The sequence below is a fragment of the Rhinatrema bivittatum genome, chromosome 4, assembly GCF_901001135.1.
Source record: "Rhinatrema bivittatum chromosome 4, aRhiBiv1.1, whole genome shotgun sequence".
Lineage (NCBI taxonomy): Eukaryota > Metazoa > Chordata > Amphibia > Gymnophiona > Rhinatrematidae > Rhinatrema > Rhinatrema bivittatum.
In genome coordinates this window covers 45,993,550-46,011,756 of record NC_042618.1, presented here as the reverse complement: position 1 = coordinate 46,011,756, position 18,207 = coordinate 45,993,550, and the positions used below count along the sequence as shown (strand labels likewise).

Below are 18,207 nucleotides of genomic sequence, written 5' to 3'. Positions count from 1 at the left end.
GTTTTGACTCCTTTCAGGAAGTGTGACAAGTCCGGGTGAGAAGCTATGCTGTTGCCCTCGCTCTTGGAGTTATAGCATGACAATGCGGCCACCTGTACCTTGATGGAGTTGAGGGACAGACCCTTCTGTAGTCCTTTCTGTAAGAATTCCAGGATCACGGGAAATTTAAATGAGCGTGGCTTGATGTTGTTGTCTTCGCACCAGGCTTCAAATACTCTCCAGATCCTTTTGTACGTTAACGATGTGGAGAACTTGCATGCTCGGAGGAAAGTGTCAATTACCGCCTCTCTCAGGTGGGCCGTCTCAATGGCCAGACCGTAAGAGAGAATTGAGCTGGGTCCTCGTGGAGGATCGGACCTTGTTGTAGCAGGTCCCTGTGTGGGGGCAGGGGTAGGGGGTTCCCTGCCAGCAGTCTTCTCATGTCTGCATACCAGGGTCTTCTTGGCCAATCTGGAGCCACCAGAAGAACTAGCCCCCTGTGTAGTTGTATCTTGTGAATGATTGCGCCCAATAGGGGCCACGGCGGGAAGGCATATAGTAGTGTCCCCGGTGGCCAGGTCTGTACCAGGGCATCGATCCCTTGGGACTGCGGTTCCCGCCTGCGGCTGAAGTATCTGGATACTTGGGCATTGGATCTGTTTGTCAAAAGGTCCATGTCCGGTGTCCCCCACCGATTCACTATCATCTTGAAGGCTGTGGAAGACAGCCTCCATTCTCCTGGGTCTAGACTTTCCCTGCTGAGGAAGTCTGCCATGATGTTGTCTTTCCCGGCGATGTGGACGGGGGAGATCTCCTGGAGGTTTGCTTCTGCCCACGCCATCAGGGGGTCTATTTCTAGGGACACCTATTGGCTTCTGGTTCCCCCCTGCCGGTTGATGTAGGCCACTGTCGTGGCATTGTCCGACATTACTCTGACCGCTTTGTTTCGAAGTCTGTGAGCGAACTGCAGACAGGCTAGTCTGACTGCCCGGGCTTCTAGGCGGTTGATGTTCCATCCTGCCTCTTCTGCATTCCACTGCCCTTGGGCGGTTAGCTCATCGCAGTGTGCTCCCCATCCTCGTAGACTGGCATCTGTGGTGAGTAGAGTCCAGGTTGGGGAGGATAGTCTTGATCCTCGGCTCATGTGGCTGGGTCTGAACTCTGCCCGGGAGTGATAGACGTACGGTGTAGTTCTGGGACCGTGGGCTCCACCGTGATAGAAGTGAGCGCTGTAGGGGCCTCATGTGGGCTCGCGCCCATGGCACAACTTCCAGCGTGGATGCCATCAGTCCGAGGACTTGCAAGTAATCCCATGCTGTGGGATGAGGATCGTTCAGCAAGGTTTGCAGCTGGTTCCACAATTTGGATCTCCTTGTGGGGGTCAGGCTGACCTTGTCCTCTTTGGTGTCGAAGCAGATTCCTAGGTATTCCAGCGACTTTGAGGGCTGTAGGGAGCTTTTGTTTGTGTTGATTACCCATCCTAGGCTTTCCAGTAGAGTTATGACTCTGGTTGCTTGGTGGCTTTCCTCCGGTGACTTTGCCCTGATCAGCCAATCGTCCAGGTAAGGGTGAACGAGGATTCCTTCCTTCCTCAGTGTTGCCGCCACCACTACTATTACCTTGGTGAACGTCTGGGGTGCTGTGGCTAACCCGAAGGGTAGTGCCCGGAACTGGTAGTGGCGGTTCAGGACTTTGAAGCGTAGGTAGTGCTGGTGTTCCTGATGAATTAGGATGTGTAGGTAGGCCTCCGAAAGATCCAGGGATGTGAGAAACTCTCCCGATTGTATCGCCCTTATGACGGATCGTAGGGTTTCCATGCGGAAGCGGGGAATCCTCAGGTGGCGGTTGACCGATTTGAGGTCCAGGATGGGCCTGAATGTTCCCGCATTCTTGGGGACGATAAAATAAATGGAATAATGCCCAGTATTTATTTCTTGTGGAGGCACTGGGGTTATAGTCTCGAGGGCCAGTAGTCTGGACAGCATAGCTTCCACTGCCGCCCTCATGAAGAGGTCGTGGCAGGGGGACTCCACGAACTTGTCCGGAGGGGTTCATAGAAAATCCAGGTAGTACCCCCCCGAATGATGGCTAGGACCCAATTGTCCGAAGTTATCTCGACCCATCTGCGGTAGAATAGGGCTAGCCTGCCCTCTATGGCTTCTTCCCTTGGACGGGTCGGCTGAATCTCATTGTGGGGTGTGGCTGGGGCCCATACCCGAGCTGGCTCCCCTCTGGTTCCTGCCCATAGGGCGGGGCGCTTGATAGTTGCTCCTGTAAGGATTGAAGCGCTGTGAACTTCTGCCCCTGGAGGACCTGGGGAAGGTCGCTGGTTTCTCTTCGTCTTATCCTCCGGCAGGCGCGGCAATGGGGACTCGCCCCATTAGTCAGCTAGTTTCTCTAGTTCGCTGCCGAACAGGTAGGATCTTTTGAAGGGCATCCTTGTGAGGCGCGTTTTAGAAGATGCGTCAGCCAACCAGCTTCGGAGCCAGAGTTGCCTCCTGGCCGCCACCACAGATGACACTCCTCTGGCCGCTGTGCGCACTAGGTCGGAGGCAGCGTCCGCGAGGAATGATACTGCTGGTTCCATGTCTTCTCCCGGGTTGTTGTTCCTGGTTTGTGATAAGCAGGCACGTGTCACCACGGTGCAGCAGGCCGCAATTTGCAGAGACATAGCGGCTACGTCAAATGACTGTTTGAGGATGGATTCCAGCCGCCGGTCATGTGTGCATCTTTGAGCGCTGCTCCTCCCTCCACTGGGATGGTGGTGCGTTTAGAGACCGCGCAGACCATGGCATCAACTCTTGGGCATGCAAGAAGATCTTTGGTTGCCGGGTCCAGTAGGTACAGGGCTGCCCAGGCTCGTCCCCCTTTGAATGTGGACTCCGGAGCATTCCATTCCAGATCAATAAGCTGTTGTGCTGCTTGTAACAGAGGGAAGTGGCAAGAAGTCTGGGGAAGACCCTCCAGCAAGGGATTCGGTTTAGGTTCCCCCGAAGTACCTGGGCCCAGGATAGCAAGTTCCGTCAGACATTGGTTGACCAGGTCAAGGAGCTCGTCCTTTGTGAAGAAGCATCTCATGGCTCAGTGAGGCTCTGTCCCCGGGGGGAGCTCCCCCTCTTCCAGGGGTTTGGCTTCCTCCTCAGAGATATCCGTGGGGCTTCTGGGTAGTGGAAGCCTGTGCCTAGGTCTTGAAGGGCCTGGGGCATGAGGGTCCTCCGATGGAGCATGTAGCTGGTCAGCCAGCAGTTCAGTTTGCATCTGAACAAAGGCGTGAATCCCCTTGAAGACCTCCACCCATGAGATCGACGCTGGGTCCAAGCTGAGGGGCGCTGGTTCCTTGGGGGTCCCCGTCTGTGGGGAGGTCCCCCTGGAATCTGCTAGGTCCGGGGTAGCCCCTGAGGAGCTAGAATTCGGCCCTGGGTGGGACTTGCCCTGAACTGGATCTCCCAGGGCCTCCTCAAACTGCATGCACAGGGCGTCGGCCTCCTCGCTTTGTGCGGCTCTGATGTGGCATGCTGGGCAGAGGCCTTGAGCCTTTATCCCTGTTTCTGGTGGTGCCATGGCTGTCGGCACGTAAATTCTTATGCGCTCCGGTGCGCTTAAGATGAGTGTGTAAGTTGTGCATGCAGCTGTGCGTCCAGCCGTAGATATGCGCCCGGCTCTGTGCGTGCGACTTATGCGCGCAAGGTTTTAGGTGAGCGTAAGTCTATGCGCACAAGGGCTTTGTGAGCCTAGCTCGGACTTGTGCGCTTGGGCTGAGCGGCGAACGGCTAAGCGAGTAGGGCCAAGATGGCGAAGGCGAGCACGCGGGCAATATGGCGACCCCCTCTGAGAGTATCCACGTGGGTAGACTCTTGGAATAGCCGGGACCTGGCCCTGCTAGGGCGGATCAACCCAGTGGCACTGGTCCCGGCCGGTGACCTGTGCTCCTCCTCGATCCTCGGAGACCGAATTCAAGCAGAGGATTTCTACCTTACCTTGTCTTCGGGGCTTCCTGGTTTCGTCCCGGGCAGTCTCCGGCTGCGGGGGGAGAGGGCAAATACCTTCACCGCCGCGCTCGAGGGTGCACCCGCTGCCTCTCAGCCGCACCTGAGGATCGGGGGCTAGGTCCTCGCCGCGATTCTGTCGCCGGACCGAGGCTCACCTCCGAGGGACCAAGGAAATCACCTCGGGAATCTCAACTGGGGGAGGGACCTGAGGGTATCACCGCAGGAGAGCGGGGCTCATCTTCAGGTAGGTTTTCTTCTTTAAATTTTGGGTTTTCTTCTCTGAATTTGGTTCTAACGCTGTGAGAGCATGCAGATAGTCCCTAACTGCTATGGAGATGGAAAATACTGAAGAGCTGCACTTCCTGCAGGGGTATATATACTAGGGGCTGACGTCAGATTGAAATCTGATCCGTCTCCAACTGCTAGCAGGAGTACACTATACCCATTGGTCCTGAGCCCATCTGCTATACGCTAGGAAAGGACTCTTGACAATTGCCTGGAATGCTGCATGCATAAATGTACACACAAAAGCCACATCATGCATACCTTTATGCCCACTACAAAGAGGTGTTTTGGGGAGGCAGAGTTGGGGTTGGGACAGAAATTATGCACATGCTTTCAGTTTCCAAAAGCACGCACATAAATGTAAGCACACAAAGTTTCAGCCACTCCTCAGCAGGTGCAACTATGTGCGCGCATGTCAGCACTGGTTACATGTACCCCTGCAAATTTTCAAAGCAGATTCATGCACATAAATCCACTCTGAAAATTCTGGCTGAGGTCTTCCCATTACCTTGAGGTTAATTTTGGAAAAGGATTTGCATGTTTAAAATTGGGTTTTACACATGTAAATGCACTTTACCCATGTAAGTGGGCTTTTGAAAATTGCTACAGTATATGTCATTGAATTTTGCATAGGTTTTACATCCCTTAATGCAATTTAACAGGTGAATTTTCAAAGGAGTTACATGTGTAAATGTAACATACTATCATAGCAGTTTTAAAAAACCTGTTTATGTGCATAAAGTGCACTTACATGCGAATATGCTGTGGATCGGTATTGTGCCATCGTACAACCATTTGCAACAGTAAAGATTTATTTGGACACTAACCAAGTGGCTCCTTTGACTTTCTGGCAAACAGCGTGCAGCACACAGAGTATCAGAATTTCCCTAACTCAGGGGATTCCAGAGGGAGAGTTAGGTCACCCTGCACTGGACACCGAGAGGACTCCTTTCATCCCCTGGTCAAAAGAACCTACACCCTGGGAAGGAAGGGAAGTTGGGAGAGCTAGCCAGGGTTCCTGCCCCAAAGAACTAACAAAGTACTCCTAACCGTCCCTTCTGTCAGAACAGCAAGACTAACCCAAGTTAGAGAACGGGCATCCGCATTAGCAGGACCTGTACTATGGAACACCATGCCACTAGAGATCAGATTACAAAGAGACATCAAAACTTTAAAAAAAAAAGTTTAAAAACTTGGCTTTTTGAACAAGCTTATCACAAAGAGAATGGAGAATAGAAAGTAGAAAGGGACAGGCAGTAGAGCATCTGCACACAGCACTTAATATGTGCGCATTTTATTATTTTATCTCACTGCTAACATAAAATTATTCTTGTAACTAATATGATACCTGTATAAAAGGACAAGATTTATCACATTCACCAAATAGTATTGATCATAAAACTATGTAACTGAATCTTAATGGCACCTGTCTAGAATGTATGATTCTATACATTTATCAACATTAATTTATGTGCCTTCCTGTAAACCGTTGTGATAGTATTTAACTTGACGGTATAGAAAATATTTTAAATAAATAAATACATACATACATTCTTTTATGGCCCCATTGGAGTGCAATCCGCACCCGGGAATGGGGTTACACACTTGTGTGTATGGGCTTTATAGCGCAAGCAATGCTTTTATTGTTAGAATATCTACCTTCTAGTTTTTTTTTGTTTTTGTTTTACTATGTGTATAAATGAAATATAAATTAGCATGATCCATTTAAAACTAAACAGGAAATGCCATTGACAGTTCCTATTTTGTTTTGTTTTTGTGACTGCATCAAAAGAAAAATTAATTACATTCTGATTAAACCCTCAATTTAAGCTTTTTAAAAATACTTCCTGGGCTGAAGAATGGCAGGAATGATCTCCAGTCCCTGCTGGTTAGCAGCATTTTAGAGTATGACACCAGTAGGGCAGGAACAACTGGGGATCACTCTTATGCTATTTGGCTTCTGGGGAGGGGGGCAAAAGGAAGGGAGGAAGGCAAGAGAAATCTGGGGAGACTTTTTAAAAAAGTTTAGCACATGAGTTTAGGGCCAGGTTTTAGTATGCGCTGCCAATAGCACGCACTAAAACATTTTATTGCACACTATTGTAAAAGAAAAGTAATAAAACAAACAACAACCCCCCCCCCCCACCACCACCACAAATTAATCAAAAACCCCTGTACACTCCTACTCTCTGGCTGCTGTCAAGGATCCTTTGAACTGCCAGTAGTGATAGCTAACCCTTTTAAACTGCACTCTCCTGAAATCCTGCATGCAGAATGTAGTTTATAATCTCCATCCAGTCAGAAATGAATGTTATGGTAAATCAGAATCAAAAGGTTTAGGGCAGAAAAGAACCCGGTCTGTCTCACCAGCATCGGTTAGTAAACCAGCACGATTGACAAGGATCTCCAAAGCTTCCCACAACAGAGGGCCAGATTGATGGCAAGGGTCCAAGCACAGGAGGCCTTGAAGGATGGATAGCAGTTGTATAGAGACTGGTGAGCTGCTTACCTGCAACAAAAGGCAACCTCCATTAGATCATGGCACCATTACAAGATGGCTTATGGGTCCCTCCCTTTTGAATAAAAACTTTTGGCCATTGCTGATTTATGTATTTATAAGATTTGCTTCCTCAGTTCGCAATCAGCCCTGTACAGATACCAAAACACATCAGGGGTCAGTGATATAAAGCCAGGACTAACCTAAAATCTCCCAACAGACACTGGGCCACTTGGCAGCTCAAGCGACACCTCAATTAATTTGCTACCACCAAGATCATCACTAAAACACACGAGCTAAAAGCTTCCAGGAAAAATACTTCTGGGCAATCCCCTTGTAAACCGCTACACCCCCTCTACAAACAAACTCACTTTATTGAAGAGAGCAGAGAAGACTTCCTGATGGTTGCTCATGTCAATCCCATCAGATATCTTGAGCAATTCCTCATCATCTTCTGACTTGGCCTCCTCAAACACAAAAGCCTGGATCAACAGATCCTCATCCTCCAGATCTCTAAATTAGGATTCGGTTGTAGAAATGACAACATAAGAGATCACCATATAACTGAAGAATGAATTTCAGTTTGCTGTAATGTAGTTATGAGGCATAATGCTCTTTATAGCCTCTTTCTCTGAGCTGCTCATTTAATTCTAGGAAAAATGTAATAAATGCGAAGTAAATGATTTTTCCTTTGGCAATGCTCATGTATCACCAGAATGGCAGGATGCAGCAGCACAGCTGAAGTAAGATACCCAGAATTATAAAGATGATGTTAAACACCTGGCACATGTGCCACCGAAGTCCTGTTGGCTGGCACTCCACTCCCTCCTGAATGCCGGCATTGTGAACAGTTTCAGAACTTAGAGGATGGGTGTGCTGAACCTGACACTGCTGCAACGCCGGCATTTGGGAGGGCGTGGCGGCCGGGACGGAATGGGGAGGTCAAGGGCAGGAGAGCTTACGTCATGCCACGGTGACATGGTTCTCATTTTGGGGGAAGGGAAGGGATGGGCAACCCCCCCCCCCCCATAGCACTTGGCCAAGAAAGATTGCCAACCATGACGTAGAAAATCTTTTCCTTACAAGCTGCTTCACTCCAGTGACAACATACCCAGGGTGGTATGGGAGGAAGGAGGAGTCAGTGTTTCTTTCACGCTAATGTACTTAAACACGAAGAATAAACGTGTTTCACAGATGTTGCCAACCCTATTCTAAATAGAATCTAGAGGCAGGAGTATGTATTGCTGCCTCACATTCCTGCCCTTGCAAACTTAAAATGTTTTGGATCCCACACTGTGCATTTTAAAGAAGACCCAGTACAGTGAAAAAAAAAAAATCCCCAAATCAAATGGGTTACCTGGATATAAAATGCAAAGTAATGGGACAGGGAAATAGACTATTGTACACTGCATTGCACACTTTATCCACTAGAGGTCAGCAGAGTTACAGCTTGGAAGAAAGTTATTTCTCCTGGTTTCGTCTCTCCAGATGGGTTTATTTTGGGCACAGAGTGGCAGGAATGAACCTCACTCTTAAACTAGGGTATGTTGGATAGGATCTCAATCTCTCAAATTTACTGCTACTGCTCTTCTTCATATTTGCATTGTGCCAAAGGGCTTCCTTCTGGAGCTCTCTGTAGACGGCCTGAGTTGTGGCAGCTGGAAAGAATAGTTCTAGTGAAGAAATAAGTTAACTGTGCACTAGGACAGGGGGCAATTTGAGTTTTCATCTAGATTGTCTGAATTAGTTTTTAAACTATTATTTGTTCGTATTTGTCCATCCTCAGCTGTGGATTTTATCACGCTTAAGGTACTCCTGGTATGGAAAGCTTCAGAATGAGAAAATAAACACATAAGGTGTTCAGACGGGCACATAGAATTAAACAAGTTGTAGGAAATAAGTTTGTCCAATGAAAAGCTAATACATTTCTGACTAGTTTGAGAGCGGTGCTGCTTCATCGTGTCAGTAATGGGCAGACGAATATCTGTGAGACAGACTGGAGCCTGTCGTCAAAAATACTAACATAAAAGATCAAGAAACATCAGAAATGCATACGATTGCTGTATTGCAGAAAACGTATCCCTTTAGTAAAGGAGCTCACCTTAATTTGTTCAATAAATCCAATAACTGAAGACCTACGAAACAGAAAAGAACAATATTTGTAATGAGAAGCTAAGGGACCAGTTCAGGAGATGTCCCATCGCGCCTCGCAGAGGACAGAGACATTTCACTGGGCACGAGCCCTTTTTTTGTTTACTTTCTAGAAGTTATTTATGCAAATTCTTTACAATATATCCTAAAACAGATTCTGGGAACTTCCTCTAAAAAGTCTCAGCCAAAAAAAGCACCTATCTTTAGAGATGGCTGTTTTGCAATTCTAAAAAGTAGGTTAATTAAAAGTTATCAATGTGGAATTGCACTGTTCACTGTTGCCTAAACAGGAAACCAGGTCAACTAGAAATGACTTACTGCTGGCATAAAGAGGTAATATAATAGATATCGCTTGTGACCTTAGCATTAAAACAGGCCTTTGCTTATACAGCAGCGAATTACTCCATAGAAAGACATCATGCAGTTCTCAGAGTTTTAAAGATGGACATCTTCATTTTGTCTAGCTCTGTGATTATCAGCGAAGAGCATTTTCTTCACCTAGCTGAAGGATTTACCGTATAAAAGGAATCATCAAGACTGTATGTCCCCATAGTTCAGGAACTAATGGTTAGAATGCTGAGGATCTAACTTAAAAAAAATCCCCAGGTTCTACTGCCTCTCCCCCTCCACCCAAGCTGTTGTATTCAGTTGGGCCTTGGCACACTGCAAAGGTGGCATGCTCAGGTCCGGGTCAGGAGGGAAGATGGCTGCCACCAACGTGGTAGCCCTTGCTAGCTATTACTGTTCTCTTAAATAAAAGGTATGCCTTCAGACTGGGGCTGCTCACTCTCCAGGTTGTCCCGTAGACCTCAGGAATTAAAGGTCATCCTCCAGGATGCTGCCGCAAACAATCCTGGAGAACACCCAAAGGGAATTCTCGAGCAAAGAATACCGAATGGTGATTCAGCTTTCTCTCGTAACCCGCTTCTCTCTAATTTCATACATCCCTGGAGACTACAGTCCAGCCAATGTTTGCAAGGTCAGTATTGAAGGAGAGAGATGACATGAATAAAGATGCTCTGTTACAGAGAACCTAACTTTTGTAAATTAAATATGACATCATTAAATTTTCTTTTTAATAAAAAGGACTGAACTTTGTGTGCACAGGGAAAATAAATCTGACACACTGGCATTTATTTTCTACTGAGAAATAAACTGTGCTACAGTAAGCCTGGATTATAACACTATTACGTCATGGGATGAAGTCTCCAGGAGTAGGCCCAATCAGAGTTGGCGATGCTACATAATACTTTACCTATGAACTCATTTCGGAGCTGTGTGCGCAGCCGCAATTCTTCACTCCCTAGAATGATGGCGTTGATGACACTTAGGAGAGTAACCATGTAAGGCACATTGTCTGTAGTTGAGAGCTCGTTCATGATTACGCTGAACCGGTACTGTTGGCTCTTCACTATCTGTTGGTGAAAAAAGAAAACACACATTTACATTCATCGCCAAGGCTCTTTGAGAACAGAATTTGTTCACGCAAAAATTAAAGTCAGGCATCAAGCAGGGCCGGCTTAACCATTAGGCAGGCTAGGCGGTCACCAAGGGCACCCGCTTCTTTTAGGGGGAGGGAGAAGGTTGGCAAAGAATAGCAGCAGTCACAGCTAAACATTTGATGCAGATAGCCACAAACTCACAGAGCCAACAGCGTTTTTAATCACTTTGTTGTCATGTCTTTCACGTGCACAAAGAGCCACACCAAGTATTGTTTTTCACCATGGATTTATTTATTGTTGCATTTTAGATTTATAGTTATTTTAAGAGGTTTGATGCACTTTTAAGTGAATTTTTAAAACATTACACGTATAAAAATAGCACTTACATGCGCAAAAAGGCATGTATTCATGCACATGGTATTTAAAAAACCCATGCAATATGGTAATGTGTGGCTAAACATAAATGACTGGTCAACACATCTCAAAAATGGTTTTATTATTTACAGTATTATCTACAGGAACAAATGAATTGTAATTCATTTGTTCCTGTAGATAACAATACTGTAAATAATAAAACCATTTTTGAGATGTATTGACCAGTCATTTATGTTTAGCCACACATTACCCATATTGCATTTGTCCTAGATGTGTGTGTTGTTTACTCCGCCACTTCAGTGTGCTTTCGTCATTTCAAAAACCCAAACATACGCATTCACAAGCAAAATTGCACGTGTAAAAATTGGGCAGTCCAGGGGCATTCCCAGGTGGGGCTAACATTTACGCATATAAATTGGTATTTTAGAACCTCCCTAATTGATGCATGCAAGTCTGTTACCTGTGTATATTTACACCTGCTAATTATCTGGTGTAAGTGAGAATAAAACTCCCTTATTGACAAATACAGAGTGGGTGAAGGGTGTGGGTGAACTGATGGGAGTCCAGGCTGAAAAACCAGGAGGGTCTCGATGACCTGCAGATGGACTGGGCAAACTGGTAGACTAATTGGTAACTCCTTTGAAAATTCATCCCTAAATGGAGAGTTAATGAGCGAGAGAGTCCAAGGGGTTGAGGATACAGTTTGTTGATCAATTTCCAATAGTCAAGTGACAAAGGGCTGTATCTATTGCTGTCTAGATGCAGTTGACAGAGTTTTTGAAGTGAGTTTAGATTTTTGCTGAAGGTACGATAAGAATCTTATAAATTAAATTAAAGGTGAATTTTCAAAAAGAGTTCCACTTGTAAAAATCAGCACATACATGTGCAAATATAATATACTTGTGTATATACTATTTATACACTTTATTTTTATTTATTTATTTATGTGTTTTATACACCATCATTCCATGTGAAAATCATTAGTTCATAACGGTGCACAGGTTAGACACTCATAAATAAATTAATAATGAAAACGGAGGTAGACGTAGATACAGATTGTGCCCTAGGGGAATATTTAGTTACAATGTGTGGATTCAAAGACAGATACATTTAGGAAAGCATAACTGGGTTAAGAGGAGTTCGGGGGTGGCAGTAAAGATCAGTACATTTTAGGTTTTCTGACTCATGGAGAACTGGAGGCATTTTTGAATAGCCAGGTCTTCAGCTCGCTCTTGAATTTTTTTTATTGTCTGTTATAGTTCGCAGGTCCTCTGGCATGGAGTTCCATAGTGTTGGGCCAGCGACTGAAAGCGCTCTCTCTCTCTCTAGTTTGTGTTAGATGAGAGTTTTTTTTATGATCGGGATTTCTATGAGGCCTTTGTTTTGTGATCTGAGCATTCGTGGTGGAATATGCAGTTTAAATGTTATTCCCAATAGATCGTTATTTGGATTAATGTTATTGAAAATTATGGTGAGAACTTTGTGGATTATTCTTGATTGCACAGGCAGCCAATGTAGAGCGAGTAAATTTGTGCCTGTAAAAAAAAAGGGTGGGATGGAGTATTCTAGGGCAGGGGCCAAATTTATACAAGTGGGGCCAACATTTACACAAGTAAGTTGCTATTTTTAAAGCAATTTATGCATGTAAATGCAGCTTATTTGTATATATATCTGGAGTAAGTGATCGAAAATATCAGTGAAACACTGACTGAATGGGGGGAGGGGGGTCTGTGTGAAATGAGGGGAGTTCAAACTGAAGATTCAGGAGGGAGTATTGATGATCTGGGCAAAATGGTAGACTAATTGGTAAAACTGGTAATTTCATTGTCATGTGCATGTTAGAAAATCTCTCGACTTACAGTGGAGGGGGAGGGAGGGGGAGGGTAAATCCATGTAAATTATGCAGGTAAAATCTCCTCGCATATATTTTTAAAATTAGGCGAGTATAGCATTTGAGATAGCTGGATAAATCTGAATTTATCTGAATAAGTCTAAGTAGGAGCTTTGCCACTGTTTAGCTGGATAATCTTGAAAGAGGCACTTACCCGAACTAAGTAGCAACAAATGCTATTTATCTGGATAAGTCAGATAGTCTGAAAAGTGCTATTTATCGAGAGAGAGAGACATACAGACAGACTCTGGGGAGGGCCTCACTGTGTGCACCTATTTATATCTCCATAGGAGGGCCACCTGATAGGTCGAGGTGAGGTGTTAGTGGTGGTTTAGGGTTTAGGGGCCAGTTTCGCAAGTAGAATGAGACGTACGAGCAGCACAGTACACCTTGGTGAAGATTTGACATCATTTGGAGTAAGGAAAGTCTCCAAAAGATTACATTTTGTATTATGTTCTCTCACCCTAGTTTGATGGTACCCTGTTGTAGAGTCCATCAAGTTAGGGAGAGGGAACATAGAAATTTCATCTTTTGGAGACTTTCCTCACTCCAAATGACGTCAAATCTTCACTAAGGTTCGTACGTCTCACTCTACGTGCAAAACTGGCCCCTAAACCCTAAACCACCACTAACACCTCACCTCGGCCTATCAGGGGGGCCATCCTATAGAGTTATAAATACTTAACTATCATGAGCGTCTTGTAGATATAGTGTCTCTCTCTCTCTCAATGTGAAAATTACAAATTTCCATAAACATGCCCCTTTTTCATAATGCATCAATTAACTTTTTTGGATGAATGATGGGTTTTAAGACTTATCCAGTGAAGTTGCACTTTTTTTTTAGACTTATTTGTATATGTAAGATTGCCAGATAAGTCCGAAAAGCACTATTAGATGGAGCAACAGCACTTTTCAGACTTATCTAGCGAAGAAGCACCTGCTGCTACTTATCCGAATAAGTTCAAATTTGTCCATCTAAATAGCATCAAAGGCACCACTTAGCTGGATAAGTTGGAATTTAGCCACATAAGTGTGTGTGTAAACGACATACCCACATGTTAGTACTTCAAATTTAAAAGGGATACAGAAGTAGAATTTATACAATTTTATTTAAACGCATTTGCCACTCTCCCCCCATGTCAGCTTTTACACACGTAAGTCCGGGGATTTTCTAGCATGCACATGGCAATGACCTAACCAGTTTTACCAATTAGTCAGTCTACCAGTTCACCCAGTCCATCTGCAGCTCATAAAGACCCTCCTAGTTCTTCAGCCTGAAGTCTCCCCATTTCATCCAGACCCCCCACCCAGTAATTTTTTTTAAAGATGTTTACGATCACTTACACCAGATATTGAGCAGCAGTGAATATCATGAAAGTAAGGTGCCAGATAATTGCTTATAAAATAGCAACTTACTTGTGTAAATGTTGGCCCCTCCCCAGGACAACCCCTGGCCCGCCCCACCCCTTTTTTTACAAACGCAATTCACTTGCAGACCCTGATTTACATGTGTATATTGAAGTTTTTAAAATAGCATATACTCACATAATTGCTATTTTTATGCTCGCAACTTCTGAAAATTCACCTCTATGTGTGCATATACTTTTTTGAAACTTAAAAAGTATGCAAGCAAATCCTGAAACATGCTCCAACTCCACCCTCAGACCACCTCTCCCCGTGTGCCCGTAAATTTATGCATACACTCGCTGCTCGTGTTTCAGAGTACAGTCAGACGGGCGGGGCAATTTTCAAAGGCACCAGTGAGTGCTTTACCCACATACATGCCTTTGAAAATGTCTGCCCCTCCTCCCCCCATGGTAAACCCACAGTCTCAAACCCTCTCACAAAAATTACCATCAGCGCTTCTGTTGACCACAATGTTGAGTTTGTTTGTGTGGGAACTCTTCGTCCTTCCTGGGGAGCAATCTACCTTGGAAAAAGGTAGCACAGAGAAAGTTCTAGGTGGAGCGTAAGGTGCAGTGACTGAGTGTTGTGTCTGTCGCTGCTCGACACCCTCACTCCGCCCTCTTTACCTCTGTGGCGGGCCTGATGGACGGCGAGCTGCCGCGGCGTCTTCTTGCCATCTCTCTCCGGTGTCCCTGGACCGGCTCAACGCTGTGGATCCGCCATGTTCCTGATGTCATAGGGTGCGCGCTCCCATTGATGTACCAGCAAGGGCGCGAACCTCGGGGGCGTCCCCCGAGATGACGTCATCCGCTTCCAATATAAAAGGTCTCAGAATTTGCTAACAGACTGAGTTAGCAAGGAACGGACTTGCAAGGATTCGCCCAAGCTACTTTGCCTCCTCGGACTTACCAGGGGTACCCACTCCTCGGGGGCCTCGCTCTCTTTTCTTTATTTCAGATTGCAGATAGGAACCGGTACTCGCTCCTCGAGGGCCCATGTTCCTGAATACTCTGAAGATTCTCTACTGCCTGGAAGCTATCGCAGATACAGACATTTGTGAGTTACCATCGCTCTCTCAGAGCTTTCCCTGTGACCAGGTACTCGCTCCTCGAGGGCCTAACCCTTTCCAGCTACTGAGCTTCATAAGACCTTATGTGAGTTGTTATTCAGTTCTGGCTATGAACACTGCTTACCCTGTCTACTCACTATCTATAGTTTCTCTTCAGCTCAGCAACCCCTGGGATCGCTGTTCCAGTATCTGGGGGACTTCAGCCCTGCCGGGCATATCAGCTCACTACTGCCACCTCTGGTGATTCTACTAACCTGTCTAATAAAAGAACTATCTGTGTGTCTCCATATCCAAGTCTAGCCGGTGATCCCTCCGGGATATCCTCCTGGGGGCGCTGTCATCTGCCATTGGCCCAAGGATCCAGCTATCTACATTCCTCTACAGTTGAGTGTTCTCCCCAAGCACTCCGCTGATAACAGATTGCTACTCCTTTTCCATCAGGAGTCTTCAGCTACAGATTTATATCAGATTGCTACCTCCGCAGTCTATACTTTAACAGATTGTTTATTACTCCTTCCACAGGTGCCAGCTCATATAGATTGCTAACTCCTCCTTCTATAGGAGCAAAGCATAACAGATTGCTAACTCCTCCCCTCTGCAGGAGTATAACCAACTGATTCCTAGCTTCTATCTGATTGCTCCGCCCATCCGGCATCAGATTTATAACACTGAGTGATTGGAAGGACACTGTCAGGGGAAGGATAGAGTTAGATCTGAACTTGCCATGCAGGAAGCAAGTTCTCGTTGTTCCATAGTCTTCGCTCCATGTTGCGAGCATTACCCATAATGTGTGTTAAGTGCCAAATTCGGTCTTTAATGCACATTAATGCGTTTGACACATCTTAGTGCACAGGCCTCCAGATTTTAAAAAAGACACTGGCAGTGATACGGTAACCACAGAAACGTCAGGGGTAAAAGGAATTTGATATGAAAGGGTGTGGCCCTGGAGAAAGTTGATATCTTGCAGCACTTTCATTGGATCAAGACAGGATAGTCTACTGGAGCCTGTGAGACAACCTATGGCCCATCTCCAAAGTAAAGAGATTGCACCCGGCAATGAATCAGCCAGGAGCAGAGCTTCTAGCCCAACCTCATTCCCAATCTAAAATCCAACTGAACCCTCTGCAATCACTAAACCAACCCTGCTGCAGGAGGGTGGGGGAGAGGTCACTAGAGCAAACCCTGCTGTTAGATTCTGCGCACGCTCCTTGCATTCTGATTAAGAACATAAGAAATTATCATACTGGGTCAGACCAAGGATCCATCAAGCCCAGCATCCTGTTTCCAACAGTGGCCAATCCAGGCTATAAGTACCTGGCAAGGACCCAAAAACTAAGTCTATCCCATGCTACTGATGCCAGTAATAGCAGTGGCTATTCCCTAAGTAAACTTTATTAATAGCAGGTAATGGACTTCTCCTCCAAGAACTTATTCAAACCTTTTTTAAACCCAGATACACTAATTGCACTAACCACATTCTTTGGCAACAAAGTCCAGAGATTAATTGTGTGTTGAGTGAAAAAGAATTTTCTCAGATTAGTTTTAAATGTGTTACATGCTAACTTCATGTACTTGCCTTGTAATGTTCCAGGGCGTCCAGGGCTAGGTGGTGGCCTTCCACAGAGTACACACAAAGGGCTGCAAACAGCTCGAATACTTGTTTCTTCACCATAACATTAGATGTGTCCAGAGCTATAAAAAAAAAAAAAGCAAGCTAGATATTTGCAAAACACCCATTTTTTTTAAAAACTCAGCCTGAGTTCCACAAGCTTCCTCTTCTACAATAAACTGAAAGGAAGAAAGGAAAGCCTGCCCCATTCATATTTTGGACTATGTTGAACTAGTGGGATCCTGAGTCCTGAAAACCTCTCTATTTCTGGCTTAAATGTACTTTTCCCTACTAAATAAGACTGTGGGCTCAGAAGGTTCTCTTAATGCAATAAAAAAAAAAGAGAAATAATTATACAAAATGAGCAGCATTAGATGCATTGTGGGGGCAATCTTCAGGCAGCCTGTATGCTACAAAGTCCACAAGTACATGGGCAAACCTGGCAGGAAGCTTCCCTTGTAAATTTGCTTATGGGTATAAAGTGCCCACAAAGTTTGCTCTTGCTTTTTCTTCAGGCAGATTTTGCTGGAAAACAAACGTGCCTAGATTTGAAAATCCAATCCACACATTATCTCCCTCCCCTTAATCCGGCTAATGTGTGTGTATTGTGCAAGCCCAATGTGCCTTTAGCTAGGCAGAGGGGGGTAACTTTAAGCGAGCCCATTTACTCGGGGCTTTGAAATTTGCCCTCTCCAGGACAGTAGATGCACACGAGAGTTGACATTATCAGGCTGATGCAGTATCGGTGCATAGAAAGCGGGAGCTCAACACGGAGCGCTCGCTTTCTTAACATGCGCCCAACCACATCTCCCAGGGAACCAATGTTATATTCGAAATACAGGCTGCGCAAGGGAAAAATGTGCATTCCTAGCGCCTTGGGTGCTTAGGAGACATGGCTGGGAGCCCATGTCTGACCTACCCTAAGCTTCCTCCCCCAAGGTCTGGCCTCCAATTAGCCCCTATCACTGACATTTGTCAGAGAAAAGGACCAATCCCCTTTCAGGACAGCCTTCTGAAAGGTGATTGGTCCTTTCATTGACATGTGACAATGAAGGAACCAATCGGCAATAGGTGAAGGAGTGCTGGCGTTAATTTCTGAATGTACAAATGTGCGGATTGAGTGCACAATTTTTTTTTCTGTATTGAGGGGAATACATAATTGCGCTCATCAACATGAATTTTCATGTGATGAACGCTATTATCTACACGGGCAGTTGGGTACGCGTTTTGGACGCGCTAACCCTACAAGGTTGCAATCTTTTTTGACATGGATAAACAATTTGGACCCAGATCTTAAATTTACTATTCAATCCAGCGACACTCAACTTGCCTTCCTGGATATACTCATCAGCAAACAATCAGCCATACTACATACTACAGTTTACTGCAAGGAAATTGATAGAAACAACCTCCTACAATACAACAGCTTTCACCCTCGAGCCTTAAAAAATGGGCTCCCGGTGAGTCAATTTTTTAGAATACGTCGGTTATGCTCATCCAATTATGAATTTAA

The 18,207-nt window shown here is 45.4% G+C and overlaps 1 protein-coding gene and 1 long non-coding RNA gene across 3 annotated transcripts in view; one reads left to right on the top strand and one right to left on the bottom strand.

Annotated features, from left to right (window-relative positions):
• The window catches only part of LOC115089778, a 79,826-nt gene that overhangs the window by 60,391 nt on the left and 1,228 nt on the right, over window positions 1-18,207 (top strand). The gene's annotated exons all lie outside the window — the stretch shown is intronic.
• The window catches only part of LOC115089775 (inverted formin-2-like), a 68,566-nt gene continuing 59,206 nt past the window's right edge, over window positions 8,848-18,207 (bottom strand). The window contains exons 3-5 of the mRNA XM_029598068.1: window positions 16,662-16,777; window positions 10,157-10,316; window positions 8,848-8,885 (exon numbers count right to left, since the gene is read on the bottom strand). Coding sequence (XP_029453928.1) covers window positions 8,848-8,885; window positions 10,157-10,316; window positions 16,662-16,777 — 314 coding nt within the window. The remainder of the gene's footprint in view (window positions 8,886-10,156; window positions 10,317-16,661; window positions 16,778-18,207) is intronic.